Here is a 16,224-nt window from a genome sequence, read left to right as displayed (position 1 = left end):
GTACGTGCGTCACGCAGGCCTGCCGTGTCACTGCGTCGACCAGTTCGTCCCCGTGTGCGCGGCGACGGGCCGCACGTTCCCCAGTGCGTGCGTGGCGCGCTGTGCGGGCCTGCTCGACAGCCAGTTCGAGTACGGGACCTGCGCCTCCCGCGACCCCTGCCTGGGCAACCCCTGCGGCTCCCGACAAAGGTGCGCGCTCGCGACCCCGCCGAGCCGGGGCACGCCGGCCCGTCCAGAATGGGACCCTGAAATAACTAATCGAGATAACGCGTGTGTATACGTGTATGTGTGCGTGTGTATACGTGTATGTGTGTCTGTCCCGTGAACTCCTGCCAGTTAGCCATCAACCGCTTCACATGGTCTTCAAGTGCACCTAGTCTGGAACAAGCGCTGTGGTGATGTCACCGCCACTTAGTGGCAAATGGCGGCTGTTGTTGATGTGCGCTGGTGGCATAGTGTGCAGCGCAGATGGCGCATCTGCCAATCATCTCGGTTAACCCATAACACATTGGTCTGTCCACCATAACCTCATTCATAGTCCACCTAGCTTTGCACGAGTGCTCCGGTGATGTAACCATCACTTGCTGGTGACTGGCTGTCGTTGCTCGCACCGTGCGTGCATGCGCGCTGCCTGGCGGCATTTGGCGTTCGAGGCAGGTGCATCCCGAGGCGGCGCGTCTGCTTGACCTCCCTGGAGCCGTTTGGCTGCAAGCAGTTTGAGTGCCTGCACGGGCAGCTGGCATGCGAGGCCGCCTCATCGGAGTCGGCGTGCGACACCGCCGACCCGGAGCACCCGTTGCTGTGCTCGCTGTACGGACGCGGGAAGACGCTGCCCTACGTCGGGCCCTGCCAGGTAAGCGCCCCGTCGTCGGTTCCTCTGGAAAAACAAGGGGGCACGAACGACGGCCGTTGCTGTTGCGCTGCGCTGAGGGTCGGGGGTCGTGCAGCCGTGCCGACTTGCATTGCTTAATTGAAGGGCCGTGTGCTAATAATTCCCCCCAGACGGGGGATTATTAGCACGGTTGATTACGTACAGTGCGGAAGAAGTTCAACATACACACATACATGGTCGTTTCATAAACGACTAATGGGCCTGCACACAATGAATGGCTAGATATTCGGGATTTAGAGACATTGTCTTCAGAGTTAAAGACGGCAATAGAGGCATTATTTTGATTGTCAAGTGGAGTACGTGGGCCTGGCCGTGACGTGGGCCTGGCCGTGACATGTCATCAGAAAGGACGACGGCCGGCAGTCAAGACTAACGACGGAGTGGTGGCCAAAGGGGTTAACGCTGCTGAGTCTGTGTCCACCATGGAGCAATGAAATCGGCTCATCTGTAGGTGCCAGATGGATTGTTACATCGAACAGAGCCGTGAGGGATGGCGACGGCTCAGGGAGGCCTTACTCACACTGAGAACAAAGGATTTTTATTGAACCCGAGAAGCCCGTGGGCTGGGCAGTTCATTTGGAAGCCACGCACTCATTACACGGAGGCATAGCCAGTCGCTCATCTGTTACTGTTTACACCAATTGACCTTTGCCCTCTGGGTCTGGTTGAGATCGCGGGGCGGCAGGGCACGGAGCATAAAAAAGGCACCACCTCCGGGCCGGCCCCGTTGTACCCGCTGACGACACGTGTGCCGTGTTTGCTGTTTTGTTGGTGTGTGCACAGCTGCGGTGAGCTGCGAGTGTCATACCAGACAACACACCTGTCTCTCTCCACAGCGGGGGCTCGAGTTGCCAGTTCGTCATCGCAAGGCCTTTTGAGACTCGTTAAAAACAGAGCTTTGTGATATTATCTCCCTCTGTGACACCTTCAACTTGCGTGCGTCTGTTTGTATTGGGTGTTTGTCTTCGTATTGAAATAAATATTACGTTACGTAACGCGATAGACCTCTGGTACTACGTCCTAAATCAGCATTTGATTTGAGCCACCCTGACCCCTCCAAAATTGGCCACTTCCACGCGTCTGCGTTAGCCACCATGGTACAACGTGACATTTTCAACCGAAACAAAAGAAACATGAAGCAGACGAGGTGGGGGGGGGGGCATTGTCTCGTAAATATGCGCCGCCTTAAATGATGTATGCAGCTGTCGGTGAGAGAAACCGCAGTGGTGGACAGGTGTGGCCGGGTATAATTCGTTTAAGGGGGGGGGGGAGGGGGAATTGTGATTCTTTTTAGGTCCCGAGCTCAGGTGAGGGTGGACACGGAAAATCTGCCCAGCCGCCGGTGCTCTCCAGATGCACTCCGCGGTGCTAAAAGTGCCACGGCCTCGCTAATCGTCGATTTCCCCCCCCCCCCCACAAGCTCAGTTTTCTTTCCTCTGCCGTTCGCTCTCCCCTACCGGCGAATTCGCTTGGCCCAGAAGGAGCGCGGGATGAACCGCGGCGGCCTAAAGTGCGGCAAAACAGACACCAATTAAGCATCTGCTCTTAGGGGGGCTAATGGAGCCCAGATCAAATAATGCGAGGGCTGCGTGCGCGTGTCTGCTGTGGGCTGGCGGTCGCATGCGCAGGGCTGGCTCGCACGCGCGCAGGGATGGCTCGCACGCGCGCAGGGCTGGCTCGCACGCAAACCCTCAATTATTCAAACCCCCACCTGCACGACGACGCAACCAGCCAGTAAATATTTTATTGACGCACAAACATCCGAGATAATTTTCAGGTCAAATGCCCTAGGATTCTACTACTTTATCCCACTTTTGGGCGCATCCGTCAGGAAAAAAACGATTTCCTTCTCTTGGGATGGGCTCCGCCGGCATGGGTTGTGCCGTGCGGTTTGGCATGGAGTAACATATCACTGACACATCGTGTGCCTGCGTGTGATTCCGCACAAACGACGCGGCTGGTGTTTTTTTTTCTCTGCTTTTTTTCCCCCTACATTTTTATTCCAATTGTGCTTTAGGTATATTTCTCAGGGCAGTGCAAGCCATAATGTTATGGATTGGCCCACGGAAGCAGATACCACAGAGCTAACCTCTGAAGTCACTTCCAGTCACTACTGGTTCATTCAAAGGCAGGCCGTACTGTGCCATCCACTGCGCCACAGAGAGGAATGTCTGTAATTCTTGGAGATAATTTTTTTACCAAATTCGGTACAGGACCACACTTAAAGCAACGGCTGTTGTGCAGTTATTGGTGACGGCGCTGAGACAATCAACTCACCACGCTTGAGGACATCTGGTCAATTCTCGTGCCGCGGCTGCCCAGATTAAAATGCAGGATCTGAGCGCTCTGACCTCTAACCCTCCAGGCGACCGCTCGATCCTGCCGCGCTGGTTCATTATTAATAATACGAGAGCCGCTTCTTTGGCGTCCCATCGCAGCGGTTCACAGGCGGCCGTTCGTTGCGCGCGTTCACTCTCCACAGAGGGCGTGCAGGCTGCCCGGCCAGTCGGTGTGCGGGCACGACGGGGAGACGTACACCAGCGTGTGTGCTGCCCACTCGGCTCGCGTGGCCGTCGACTACATGGGGCCCTGTCGAGCCGTGGGGCTCCTCCCACGGCACGGCGCCGCCACTCCCGAGTGCGACCCCGTGACCTGCCCACCGCTTCCCGTCGCCGGCTGCCAGCCCGTTACTCCGCCAGGTGGGCCGGGCCCGTCAGCACAAAGCCTGCGCGCGGTCACACGATCGCTGGCCGTGACACCCGTCCCGATGTTTCATTAATCATGCGCGGAGGCCATTGTCAGCAGCCGGCTCCTCAGCCTTCCCACTGCTCCTCCTCCTCCAGAGGGCCTGCGGTGTGTAAATTATGAATTATGAAAAGCGCTGTTCAATATTGTATCCTGCCTGTAAGGTGAACACTTCAGGTAATGGAAGTCGCGCCACGAAAACAGTTTCTCTTGTTCCATGGATCTATTCCTTTGGTATGTACCTCGAGCTGTTGAACACGAGTTTTACATAATTACAGCCTTCTTTTGACAACACCGCAGCGTCACTCGCATGCGTTTTAATAGATGCAGCGGTGTTGTAAGGACGCTGTGATGGGGCGAACGTCTGGGACTTTTTAAGTGCTCTCTCTCATTAACCAAGCTTGAAACTCATGTCAGCCAGCCCAGGGCATGCAGCCCGAGTGTATTAACTGATCGTCTTCTAAAACACGTGAACCGTTTGTTTTATTGAGTTGCTTTGAGACCGGTTCTGGAGAAACCACCATTGGTAAGGATCTGAGAACGCTGTCACCACACACGGGGCTCGCTCTCCGCATCGTCCACGCCGCCCACCTGTGTGGACAAACGCGGGGCCGGCTCACCCTCCTGACCTGTGCCCGTGCCTCCAGGTGCTTGCTGCCCGCTGTGTGCCGGCATGTTGAGGATCCTGTGGAGCATGGAGCAGCTGGACATGCTGGCAAGGGTAGGCGCTATCATCGGCACTCACGAACACCCGTCACCATCGCAGTGATCCACGTCTGCAACAAGCACAATACGTGTATTATGTAATCATCATCATCATCATCTACAGCCTTGATATATTAATTGCTGGATGTCCCCGAGCCATCCCATCTCTCACTGTCCCGCAATTTCACAATCCACCTGGCCAGCTGCACAGGAGCTGACATTTGTCGCTCCTTCTGTGCGAGTTTCCTCCCTTGGCTTCCGCCTGCCGTAGCCTTGCCCACCGGCCGTGACCCATCTTGGTGACGTGTCCTGCCCGAGCCCACCTTTTTCAAGGCACCACGGTGGCGAGATATTGACTACCTCACCTAGTATACAGGAGGTTGTGGGTTGGATCCCGACCCTGACGTATGCATATTTGGAGTGTGCAACGTTCTCTGCGTGGTCGCGTGGATTCTTCTCCGAGTATTTGGCTGCTATACATTTTCCATGTAATAAACCGCTGCACTGGGCTATCATTTGTGACCAGGTTGCTTCTGAAAAAAAGCTATATAGCTCAGTGGGCCTTTCCTGGTAAAATAAAAAAAATTGTTTAGTTAAAATAATTGAGTTCAAAACGTATGATGTAAACATGTCTGAGACGATACCTGCGTTTACACTTGAATTTTTTTTTAATCAGCGACAAATTTCTTGGCAGTGTATCCTTTAAAATGTTGGCAAGGCCAGAGTCGGCGGCTCGCCAGGGTAGTGTGGTTTTGAGACATCTTGTCGACTTGTGAACCTGGCTCGTCGGTGGCGTCCCGCGGCTAGCGTGGAGGCCCTGGTGCAAAGAATGCAACGGAGCCCCTGTCCAGTTCCCCCCGTTCTTCGTAGCCCAGCACCTGGGCCCTTCTGGCCTGTGGGCCCCTGTGTAGTCATACCGCCTGCACGCTCTACAGCTACCTGCCGCGACCCACGCATTTCCCTTATGCAGTCACACGCCCGAGCGAGCGTCGTGCCAGCGGCGAGACGTGACGTCGGGACGCCATGACATTGTCGTCTTGCGCGTGACCCTGCAGGTGTCGGGAAGGGGCGCCATCAGTCAGCAGGACGTCGTCACCGCCCTGCGCAGCCACGTCTCGGTGCCGCAGTGCGATGCCTTTGGCTTCCTGAGCATCGAGAACGACCTCGTGCTGCTGGTGCTGCCCGTCGACCAGCAGCCCACTGCGCTGCAGGTGCGTCTGTGTGTGTCTGCGTCTGTGGGGGGAGCAGTGGCACAGCAGTTAGCGCACTGTGCTCTCTAACCCGGAGGCCCGAGTTCGATTGCCACTAATGGCCGATAATGGTGGCGAATGTTTGAACCAGTCATGGTCCTTCCCTAGGTCATCTGAGCCCTAAATGAGTACCTGGTGGGGTGTGTAAACATCACCACTCCGGGATTCAAAGGTGGCCGGACGTCACCTTGTCTTGTGAGGCAGTGGTTAGAACACTGATCTGCTAAGCTAGCACACAGTTTTATGCCCAGACGTGGCTAACATCAGTTGGAACATGGTGTCTAAACTTGTCTTGGGCCTTCTCTAGGTCAACTCGGTTTACATGCTATACTGCTTAACCATCAGCATTGTCAAGACAAAGGTGGTTATGTTAGGTGCTTGCCACACCACCGCCCCATTGTATGCCATGTTGGCTTTAATAGGTGCTCACTAACAGCACTTACCTCAATAGTCTGTAAGGCGTCTGTGTGTGTGGACCTGCCTACATTTGACCACAAGTTATTTACAAAAGCTTTAATCATTTCCAAAGTTGCCCATCACTGACCATTCATGATACTAATAATAATTGCATCCCTTAGTCAATCCACTGCTGGATGAGACCTCTTTTCCTAAGCACATTGGCCAGTGTAGGTTGGTGAAGGGCACTGGACTGGTTCAGATGCCACTCACCACTGCTGTTTGCCATGTTCAGGAATCAGGCTCATGTCACCGGGTTCAGAGTTTAGTGCATGAACCACTTTGCCACGACTGCCGCCCGTTCATTGCCATGGTTAAAATATGGGCACAAAAAACCCGGGAGCATAAATTATTCAGGATGTAAAGCAACGATCAACACTCGCGTTGTTATTTAAATGTATTCCATGACATGCTCGCGTTTATCAAATTGCTGCATAAACATGGGAATCAAATCTAGGACTGTCTGAGTACATGGAATGCATATTTGGCTGGGATTCATATTGACAATGAAGTGTGGTCCGTTCACACCTGAGATCTGATTTATCCGTCAGCGGCCTAGCTGTCAAATGTGCAGGGCGATACAACTGCATGAGGGCCCACGGGGGCTAGCGGGGCCCAGCTGCTGGGCTACGCAGCGGGTTGGGCAAAATTGGACAAGGGGGGTCGCATTTCGTTCATCTTTGCGCCACGGTACAAACCGGCGGTGGAGTTGGCGGCTGCTGTGAATGAACGCCGATGGAACGCCGTGCCCGTTGCTCGCGCGCAGATCGAGGCGTGCAGCAAGGAGGCGGAGAAGATCGGAGCGCTCGTCAACTCGGGCAGCCCCGTGCTCGTGTCGCACACGCCGCTCTCGGCGCTCCTCGCCGCCCAAGTCCTCGTCTCCACGGGCTGCCCCTCCGCCGCTCCTCCGCGCACGCCCCCCCCGGGCCGGCTCACCCTCCTGCTGGCCGCCCTGCTGCTGGCGGCGACGCTCCGGCTCGTCGCACCGCCGTGAGAGCGCGGGGAGCCCAGGGCCGCGAAGGGAGCGACGTGGGAGCGAAGGGAGTGGCGTGGGAGTGGAGGGAGCGGGAACCGCGAAGCACTGTTACTCGGTCTCAGGGAGTTGTGCACGGTGGGGGGGAGTGGGGGAGTGGGGGGGAGTGCGGGGCCAGCGACAGCGTCGTCCTCGGGAGCGGAGTCGCGCCGTCGTCCTTCGTCGCAAGTGTCCGCTCGTGCAGGAGCGCCGTCTCACGGGGCGAGGTGTGGCCCGGTGACGCCACACGCCGTGAGCGGGCGTCGCCTCGCGTGACCCCGAGAAGATGAACCAAATGAACGACGCGTGATCCTTCGCCCTGTTCATGGCCACGGGACTCGGGGCTTCGCACAGCGTCGGAGGCTCCGCAGCCGATGTCCGGATGTGCCGCCCTCGAGGGGGAACCCCGTCGGGTCACGCGCACGGGGACGTGGCTTGTGGAGCTCTCCCCCTGACGTCATCCGCCTGGGTTGCTTTTGCCCGGCGGGGTCAGGGGTCCCCCGCGGAATCGCCGCCGGGGCGGTCACAGGCGGTCGCGGGCGTTCCCATTGTTTAAAAAAACGCAACGCGGCCACGGCGTCTCTGCCGTGGGAGCGTCATCAACGCTCCGATCGAGACGGCTGTCTCGTGGATCCCTGCCACCTGTCGCGCGGCGTCGCTGTCCCCAGCCTGAGCACTCGGCGGTGGAAGGAGTTGTTTGCCAAATGATTTTCCTGTTTTTCGTGTGAATGCCCGTCTCGTGTGAGTGAGGTGAGCCCGTGCGATGTGTTTATTTTAAAGGACGCTCTATTTTTGTAAGACGCACGTAATGGCCTTGGCTCTGAGGCAGCGGAGGTGGCACGCACCGTGACCCCAGCCTGGATGCATCGTGGCTTTCACATCCTCAGTGCTTTACCGTGCTGTTGTTGCTGTTGTTGGGTGAGAGACACGTGTAAAGGAGTATTTTTAAATACCAAACAAAAAGATAATCTAATATTTTAAGTATTTTATTTCTATATTAGACGTGTACATTACATGGTCCGTCGTGAGAAGAGAGCGAGGCTGAGACGCAAACTCTATGCACGAGGTGTCGACGCCTTCCCTTTGCTCCGCGCCACAGAATCCCCTTCGCTAACTCCACTCCTTCCCTTAACTGCCGAGTAGAGAGGGGGAGACGGGCTCCCATCCCACACTGACGGAGCCCCATCGCACGGGCCACAGAAGCTGGCATCCTTTCAGTGGCAGATCGTAGCCGGCATGGGCCCAACCCAGAAACGCGGCCTTCCCCCCTTTCCAATGTCCCACATCTTCGACTCAATAGCTACACAATGGGCGATCCGGTGGGGGGTCGCGCATATTCCGCCCAGGATGGAAAGTCGCACCCCGTCAGGTTTGGTGGACGGAGGCGGCTGGGCAGATGCAAGGGGAAGGCGAGCGCAGGGTCATGACAATCGGGAGCTGCTGGTGCGGAGCGGTGCCCGCCCGCACCGCTAGCTCCTGTGTCTGCATTGTGCAAGTGCCGTGTTCGTCCTGTGTGTGTGTGTACCTGCACGCGTGCGTGCGTACGCGCGCGTGCGCGTGTTAGCCATCGCGTGTTCATTGTGAGGAACAATCATGCGTGTGTGTATTTATCCGCCTTTCGGCAAGGGGCGAGGTGCCTCCTGCCTCCACCCCCACTACCCCCACGGGGCTGTGGGCACGGCGTTCCGGGTCAAGGTCACCCTAACCCCTGACTGACCCATTGTGGAGTCGGGGTCAGGGAGGAAAGATGCGTAACAGGAACACCGACGAGAGCAGGACGGGCGCTGGACGACACCTGTTGTAGTGTGCGTGTGCTTTGCGAGGTGTGTCTGTGTGTCAGTGTGTAGGCCTGTGTGTGTGAGAACGTTATTATGAATGTGTGTGTGTGTTTGTACGTGTACGTGGGGTGCGGTGGCCCAGTGGTTAGCGCGTTGTGCTACGAACCCGGCGACCCAAGTTCAATTCCTGCTCACGGCCTACACCAGTGACGATTATTTGAACCAGTCCTGGGCCTCCCCTAGGTTGAGCCAGCCTCAAATGAGTACCTGGTGTGGTGTGTAAACATCGCCTAAAAAGCGGCCGGGCGTGGTGCTGGCCACACACCCCCTCATGTGCCGTGCCGGCCTTCATTGGTGGTCGCTAAAAGCACTTGCCCCTAAAGTCTGTCAAGGCTATACTGGGGATCTTTGTCTTTTGTAAGTGGGTCGCAGGAGTGTAGATGTTTGCGCGCTGCGCTACGAACCCGGAGATTTGAGTTCGATCCGACTCGCTGCCGACACCAGTGACGATTATGTGAACCGATAATTGGTCTCCCCTAGGTCGACTCAGACTTAAATGAGTATCTGACGCGCTGTGTAAACATCACCCGTAGGGAGACAAAGGCGGCCGGGCGTGGTGCTGGCCACCCACCCCCTCGTGAGCCATGTCGGTCTGCATAGGTGCTCGCTAACAGCACTTGCCCCAACAGTCTGTTAAGGCTACATAATATGCCTGTGTGTGCGTGTGTGCGTGGGAGTTAGTGTTTTGCGTGTGTGCGTGGGAGTTAGTGTTTTGCGTGTGTGCGTGAGTCTGCGCATGTTAGTGCGCGCGTCCAGGCTGCGCAGTTCTGGCAGAGGGACCAGACCCGGAACGCATCTCGAGGCGCCTCGCCCTGCCCCTCGTCGTCAGTATTAAACTGTCAGGGAGTCCCAATGGTTATTCCGACAACCTACCACGTTGTGTATCACGTTGTGTATCGTATATATATATTTTCTATCCGAGTTCTATTTAAAACAAAAAAGTGTTACTTTACATTTCCCGGTCTCGTCTCGCCGCAGCGATGCCGATTAGGCCTGGGTACGCTTTGATGATGATGATAATAATCTCCTGTAATTTTATTTCACATTTGCACAATAAAATGTACACGCATTTATCTTTCTCTTCTGCCTCCATTGGCAATCGCCCTTTTCTCGCGGTCTCGTCCCCGACGTCGCGAATGTAGTCGCGACTCTGCCGTGCGTGCACGATCGCGACTGTGCTCACGAGTTTTTTGTTCGCGATTAATGACGATTACGGTGATGGTGATGATCCGCCGTTAAGTCTCCGAATCAACGCAGAGCAAGCACGGATCGCGCCGTCCAGCTGATGTTGCCCATCGCGGGATGAGATAACGGGGAGTGGCGTGTCGCGCCGTGAATGCGTGGTCTGTCATTGGGAGGGGGCTGCTCTTTCACTGTGGTGGAGGAAGGCTGGGACGCTGTGGTTCTGTTGCGGCTGTTACGCAGCTCGCGAACGTGAAATTTGCATCAACCTGGCCCGGGCAGTCGCACCACGGGGCCAGATTCCAGCTCTCTTGATGAATCGACACACGGATCACATGTTTCTGTATCGTTTGTATAAGTTTTGTATTAGTCGCCAAATACACGTAAACAAAGAACCCGTATTACATGAACACAATGATATATTAACATTGACTGGTTTATGAAATTACATTTTGTGCATTGCAACCTTCGTTCAAGCGAAGTAAAAAAAATAAAACCTTGGCCGGTTTTGACAACGAGCCTCATCAGCGGGGTTTAGCCAGCCCAGTGGCGGTCCGTGGCTCTCATCCACCACGGGGTTCTTCTTCCAGTCCCACCAGATGCCGAGTGCAGGGCTCGGCAACCTGCGGCTCCAGAGCCGCATGCGGCTCTTGAAGAGCTGCAGGGCGGCTCTTTATATTTGAAAAAAAAAAGATTATCCTTGTTATTGTTTGCCGACCCCTGACCATGTAAGTCCAGCTCACCATGGGAGTCCAGTTTACCATGGGAGTCCAGTTCACCATGGGAGTCCAGTTTACCATAGGCAGGGTTCGGCAACCTGCTGCTCCGAATGCGCATGTAGCTCATTAAGGACTGCTTTGTGACTTAATTTAATAAGGACCGTCTCCTTTTCACGTTGCATTGTGGCTTTTTAAATATTGAGTTTTTTTTACCGAATTGAGAAAAAAATGTCTCGTTGTTTTGATTGCCGATCCCTGAACTGGTGGATAATTGCAGCACAACGGGCAACTTGGAATGTGCATGTCGGCGATGCCGGGCTCCCACCCGGGACCAGTTGCCCTGGGAAGCTGCGTGGGCTGCGATCGCCCGTCTCTACTGGGGAAAGCGCTGGTGATGAAGCCACTGGCAGCGTGTTCCAGTTTTTCGATGCGAATCTATGGGTCTCTGTGTGAATGTATGGGTTTCTATGTGAAGTCTGTGGATTGTTGTGTAAGTCTATGGGGCCTTTGGGTGACAAACCAGTGCCAGCACATTACATTTCATCAATGATTTCCACCCTGCACGCGTTATCCCTTGACACTGGAACATCTGATTAGCACGGTTGGCTACGTACGGTGCGAAAGAAGTTCAACATACAGAGAGAAAACAACACTGAGACGGATCGTGTTGCCTCCTCAACATGGAGCCGCAGACCGCTCGTGGGTCTGCCAAACAACTCCGCTGGGCTGCCTGATCATGTGGGACGGAGCTCCGTGCGTGTCCTCTGCAGGGCGGTTCAGCGCAGCGCACTGACGCGCAGCCTGGTGCGTGCCCCTCTTACCGTAGCTCGGTGTGAAGTCCCCGTGGTCCGTAATGACAAGCGGCGCTTTATTTACTATTTACTCATGAAAGCCTCACTGGAGCCCGACGACTGACTTAATCAAGAATCTGAATTGCCATGTTTGGCCAAATACATTCGTGAGCGGCTTGTGGGAGCAGGAGCACCCGGAGAAAACCCAGGACCCATAGGAGGCTCAGGGGTTTGGGGTGGGTGGTGAGGGGTATAGCACTCGTACTCCGCACAGATGAATACACGAATGCATTACTATACTGCCGTATCGTGAACGGCTCACATCTGGTAGATTACGACAACGCATGCCGTACCCAAACAGCCTCCCGTGCAAGTAGCCCATTCACCAGGCTCAACCCTGGCTCAGCTTCCGAGTTCCGACCTAGGGGAGACCCAGAACGGTGATGATGTTCGCGGTTATATTTGGTTGAGCCACACGCACTCCGGTGGTTTCTCACTGAATCCACGCTCACGCGTTACCCCCCCCCCCCCACCGAGGGAGTGGAGGCGCTGGTGCGAGTGGCCGTGCCTGCGCAACGCGAGCCGAACGAACAAAACGCGCCGTGACAAAGCAGGCATTGTGCGTCGGGCTCGGCGTTGCGCAGACGCAGAGGAGCGACCCGGCGACTCGTCGTGACTGCAGCACGCGGAGGAGGCTTTTCGGATTGTGCTCGAACATGGCTCTCCGATGTGGTTTCCGATCGTGACCGCGCGTGTTCGTTGGGCGCGTTGTCCGACGTTTCGCTCCGCGTGCTGGGAGCTTCCTTCGAGGAATTTGGTTTGAGCCGATCACGTCGGGCGTCACGCAGAGCGCACGGTAGAGCCGCGCAACACTCGGCAACCAGACGACCAGAATCACTTCCCCGGCGTGAGCAGGACCGCGCCACGACGAATGCGTCTTTACCCCTGTCCTGATGCATTGTGCCAGGTATTTAGATTTTTTAAGACGGCATCGACCTAAAAGAGGCCCAGTCAAGGTCCAGATATCACGGGTGTCCGGCTCTGATGCACACGGGGCCAAACGGACAGGAGAATACAAAGACAAAGCACAGATCGCCCGAATAACCTAAGCAGACTTTTGGGGCAAGTGCTGTTATGAGCACATATGAAGGCTCGCACGGCACACTCGGGGTTGGGTAACCAGCACCACGCCCGGCCGCCTTTGTCTCCCTGGTGACGACGTTTACACACTGCACCGGGTACTCATTTGAGGCTAAGAACATATACACAGCCACAGGAAGTCACAACGACAAAGATCCCCCATATAGCCTTGAACAGACTGTTAGGGCAAGTGCTGTTTAGCGAGCACCTATGAAGGATGGGACGGCACACGAGGGGTGGGTGGCTAACACCACGCCCGGCCACCTTTGTCTCCCTAGTAGCTATGTTTACACACTGCACCAGGTACTTATTTAAGGCCGAGTCGACCTCGGGGAGGCCCAGAACCGGTTCAGATAATTGTCACCGGTATTGGTAGCCGTGAGCGGGAATAGAAATCGGTTCGCTAGGATCGTAACGCAAGGCTCTAACCACTACACGACCGCCACCCCCCCCACACACACACAGTGACATACAAACACACACAGGTACAGCCGGACATGGACACACAAACACCCAGCTGCGGCCGTGCCGCTGGCGGGGTTGGGGGCAGCCCCGCGCTCATCCATCGCTCCCTTCCAGTCGCGAGCATCGCCGACAGGACCGCGCAAGAAGGCAGCCTGAGCGGATGTGAACGCTTCGCACGCGGCTCGGAACGGTCGCTTGGCGACGCCTCTTCGCATCCGGGCGCCTCCGTCGCTTCCCGTGCCCGTGGGACCTCGAGTTGCTCCCAAGGGGTGGTGGTGGGGACCTGTAGACAGAGAACACAACACAGCAATCACCATCACCCCACCATCACCATACCCCACCATCACCCCACCATCACCAGACCCAGCCATCACCCACACGCAGGTTGCCGGCCGCCTTTACCTGCACCCAACCAACCTGCGCGCTGCTCCCGCGAGTCGCGGTGTTGTAAGTCGATTCTTATGGCTGTCGTTTGTAAATCTAGGACGAACAAAGGTAACCAGAAATGGAACAAGACTGCGAGACACACACACACACGCAGAGATATGACGGGCGGATGGTTCCCGTCAATCGCCCTTCGATTCCCACTGCCACTACATCTCTGTTCCCTCGCTCTGCTCCGAAGGGCCATTGGGCCAGACGTCAGCGTACGACCGCATCGACGTTTGTCACTTCTGCATAAGCACCATCCATTCTTAACCCGCTGCTAGATTTAACGCACCGCAATGGCTGACGCCAACAACCTGTTGTTGTTGTTGTTGTGTAGCAGCGATCTATTTGCTACACCTTATCTGGGGAATTCCACCCTTCCCTTTTGGCGATGGCTGAGAGCGCGGCGATGTAAGCCGAGGCGGGGGCAGCCGGCCTCGTCGCTGCGGCGTGCAGTGGGACTGGTGGGGCCGCGGGGTCTTCTCGGCTGGCCTGGGTGTCGCGCTCCGCCCGCTCGCTCGCTTCTTTCAAAAGGGAACAATAAGCACCAGGCCCATTTATTAATTCACACCGTGGACCATCTCGCAGTGCCTCCTGCAGCGGCGCCGGAGCCCTTTGAGAAACCGAAGCCCGGCTAACGTTACACCACCTGGCGCTCGACTTACGCTCGAGATGTGGTACGGGAGCTGACTTCACCATCGCGCTATTTCAGGCGTTGCTGTGAGAGCGAAAATAATCAGCGAGCTGAAATTACAAAATATTGGTCAAGATTTGTAACATTCTGTTCAAAAGTAACTCGAATCGGGCCAACTGGTTTCCCACCGCGACCATCCCCGGCCGCTTTACTCAATGGGGCTCAACCGATGCGAGCGTCAGGCGGAGATCGCGAGAAGCCAGCAGCCCCGCGCTCTTGTGAAGAGCCCCGTGACGGACGCCACAGGGGACGCTCGCCGCTCTCTGTCGCGCACCGCGGCTCCCCGCGCCCAGCGCTCGCTTTTACCCCCAGCAGTGCGCGCTCATTCGCTGCGGGGGGAGCGGCAGGGGTGGGGTGGGGTGGGAAGGGAGGTGGAACCAGGTGTGGGTCTGGGGAAGCATGGGTGGGGTTTGGGGATTCGGCCGAGGGGATGAGTGCGCGCGACTCGAGCCCGGGCCCCTCCTCGCGGAACACCTGTTCCCCGGTGCGCGTGGCCGCGCGCATCCAAATATTTACTCACATTGATCCTCCGTGTCCTGCTCCCGCGGGCGCTCCACGCGCGTTAAGTCGTTCGCTAAGGGCCCATTAGTGCCGGCCCCCGCTTGCCGTGCAGCGAGGGACAGCCCCACCGGAATCGACCGGCGCTGTGCCGCTGCAGCGTGTCAGTGGCCGCCCCACCTGCATCGGCCTCGCGATGTCACGACCGCACCGTGCCAGCGTCGTACCACGGGCACAGTGTTGGTCACCAGTTCCACGCCCGCACCACCATCTCACAGCAGGTGGCAATATCAATGTGGCCGGTGGCTTTAACTGTCGGATGCAGCCTTGAAAATATCCTCCGCTCTCTCAGTGGTCGGATGTGGAAGCCCCCCTGACACGCAATGGTGTGTGTGTGTGTTCTCACAGAACATTGAGTTATTGATTGTTGTATTTTTGGAATACGATGATGGTACCACGTACATAAGGTAACGCGAGAGCTTGTGTAACACGTATACCAAAGATATAAACTAAACTATTTAGTATGTTACCAGGTAAGGCTCACTAAACAATGTAGCTCTTTTTCAGAAGCGCCCTGGCCACAAATGACAGCTCAACGAAATGGCGTATCATCATCACGTGTAAATGTATAGCAGCCAAATACTGTACAGGTTCTAAACGCACGTTTCTAAATGTTGAGGAAAAAAACAGAGGACCCGGAATAAAATTCACGCGACCACGGGGAGAGAGGGAGAGATGCAACCTCCAAATATACAGCAGCAGGAGTCGCCAGGGTCGAGGATCGAACCCACGACCTCCTGTACACCAGGCGAGGTAGTGAACATCTCCCCCAACGCGGCGCCCATATACGTTCCCTGGTCCCTTGGGTGGGCTCAGTGCTGCATCTTAGAGATGAAACTCGGAACTGCGGCGTTGTGGGTGGTGCTGAAGCGCGTGGAGGTGGTGGGGCGGGTGCTCGTGGGAGGCGATGAGAATTGAAAGCAACGGCTGACTGTGTGTGGTGGGGTGGAGGGTGTGGGGGGGTGTGCTTGCAGTCTCGTGTCAGCAGGGGGCGTCTTGCGTTTGTCAAATTCAAACAGCGACACGCGGGGTGTCCGTGCGGTACATTTCGCACATGCGGTTAGGTACATATATGCCGGGTTTTCAGAAGTAGGGGGCCGTCCATAAATGACGTCACGCACCTGGGAGGGGGGGGGGTCATACATTTGTGACTATGTGTGACAAAGGGGGGAAGGGTTGAGAAATGTGACGTCACATCAAAATGCGTAACTTTAAATATATATAGACAACACTTTCCACTTAATTAAATATACTTTTTTTTATAAATGTTTTCTCCTACAACATCAGAGTGCAGCGGTACATTACATACGCACTACAATGACAATAGTTTAAAGCGATTTGAAGCATG

The 16,224-nt window shown here is 56.0% G+C and overlaps 1 protein-coding gene across 1 annotated transcript in view; it reads left to right on the top strand.

The window, feature by feature from the left end:
• LOC144720816 (reversion-inducing cysteine-rich protein with Kazal motifs-like) overlaps positions 1 to 7,160 on the top strand; it is a 48,035-nt gene extending 40,875 nt beyond the window's left edge. Inside the window, exons 16-21 of the mRNA XM_078597881.1 lie at positions 18 to 189; positions 658 to 853; positions 3,375 to 3,591; positions 4,285 to 4,358; positions 5,398 to 5,553; positions 6,815 to 7,160. Of these exons, the coding sequence (XP_078454007.1) occupies positions 18 to 189; positions 658 to 853; positions 3,375 to 3,591; positions 4,285 to 4,358; positions 5,398 to 5,553; positions 6,815 to 7,042 (1,043 nt within the window). The 3' untranslated portion in view covers positions 7,043 to 7,160. The remainder of the gene's footprint in view (positions 1 to 17; positions 190 to 657; positions 854 to 3,374; positions 3,592 to 4,284; positions 4,359 to 5,397; positions 5,554 to 6,814) is intronic.
• The last annotated feature ends 9,064 nt before the right edge of the window (positions 7,161 to 16,224 follow it).

The sequence above is a fragment of the Lampetra planeri genome, chromosome 10 (genome assembly GCF_965212315.1).
Source record: "Lampetra planeri chromosome 10, kcLamPlan1.2.h2, whole genome shotgun sequence".
In the NCBI taxonomy this organism is placed as follows: domain Eukaryota; kingdom Metazoa; phylum Chordata; class Hyperoartia; order Petromyzontiformes; family Petromyzontidae; genus Lampetra; species Lampetra planeri.
The sequence above is the reverse complement of the archived record's forward strand: the minus strand, read 5'-3'. Positions and strand labels throughout refer to the sequence as shown.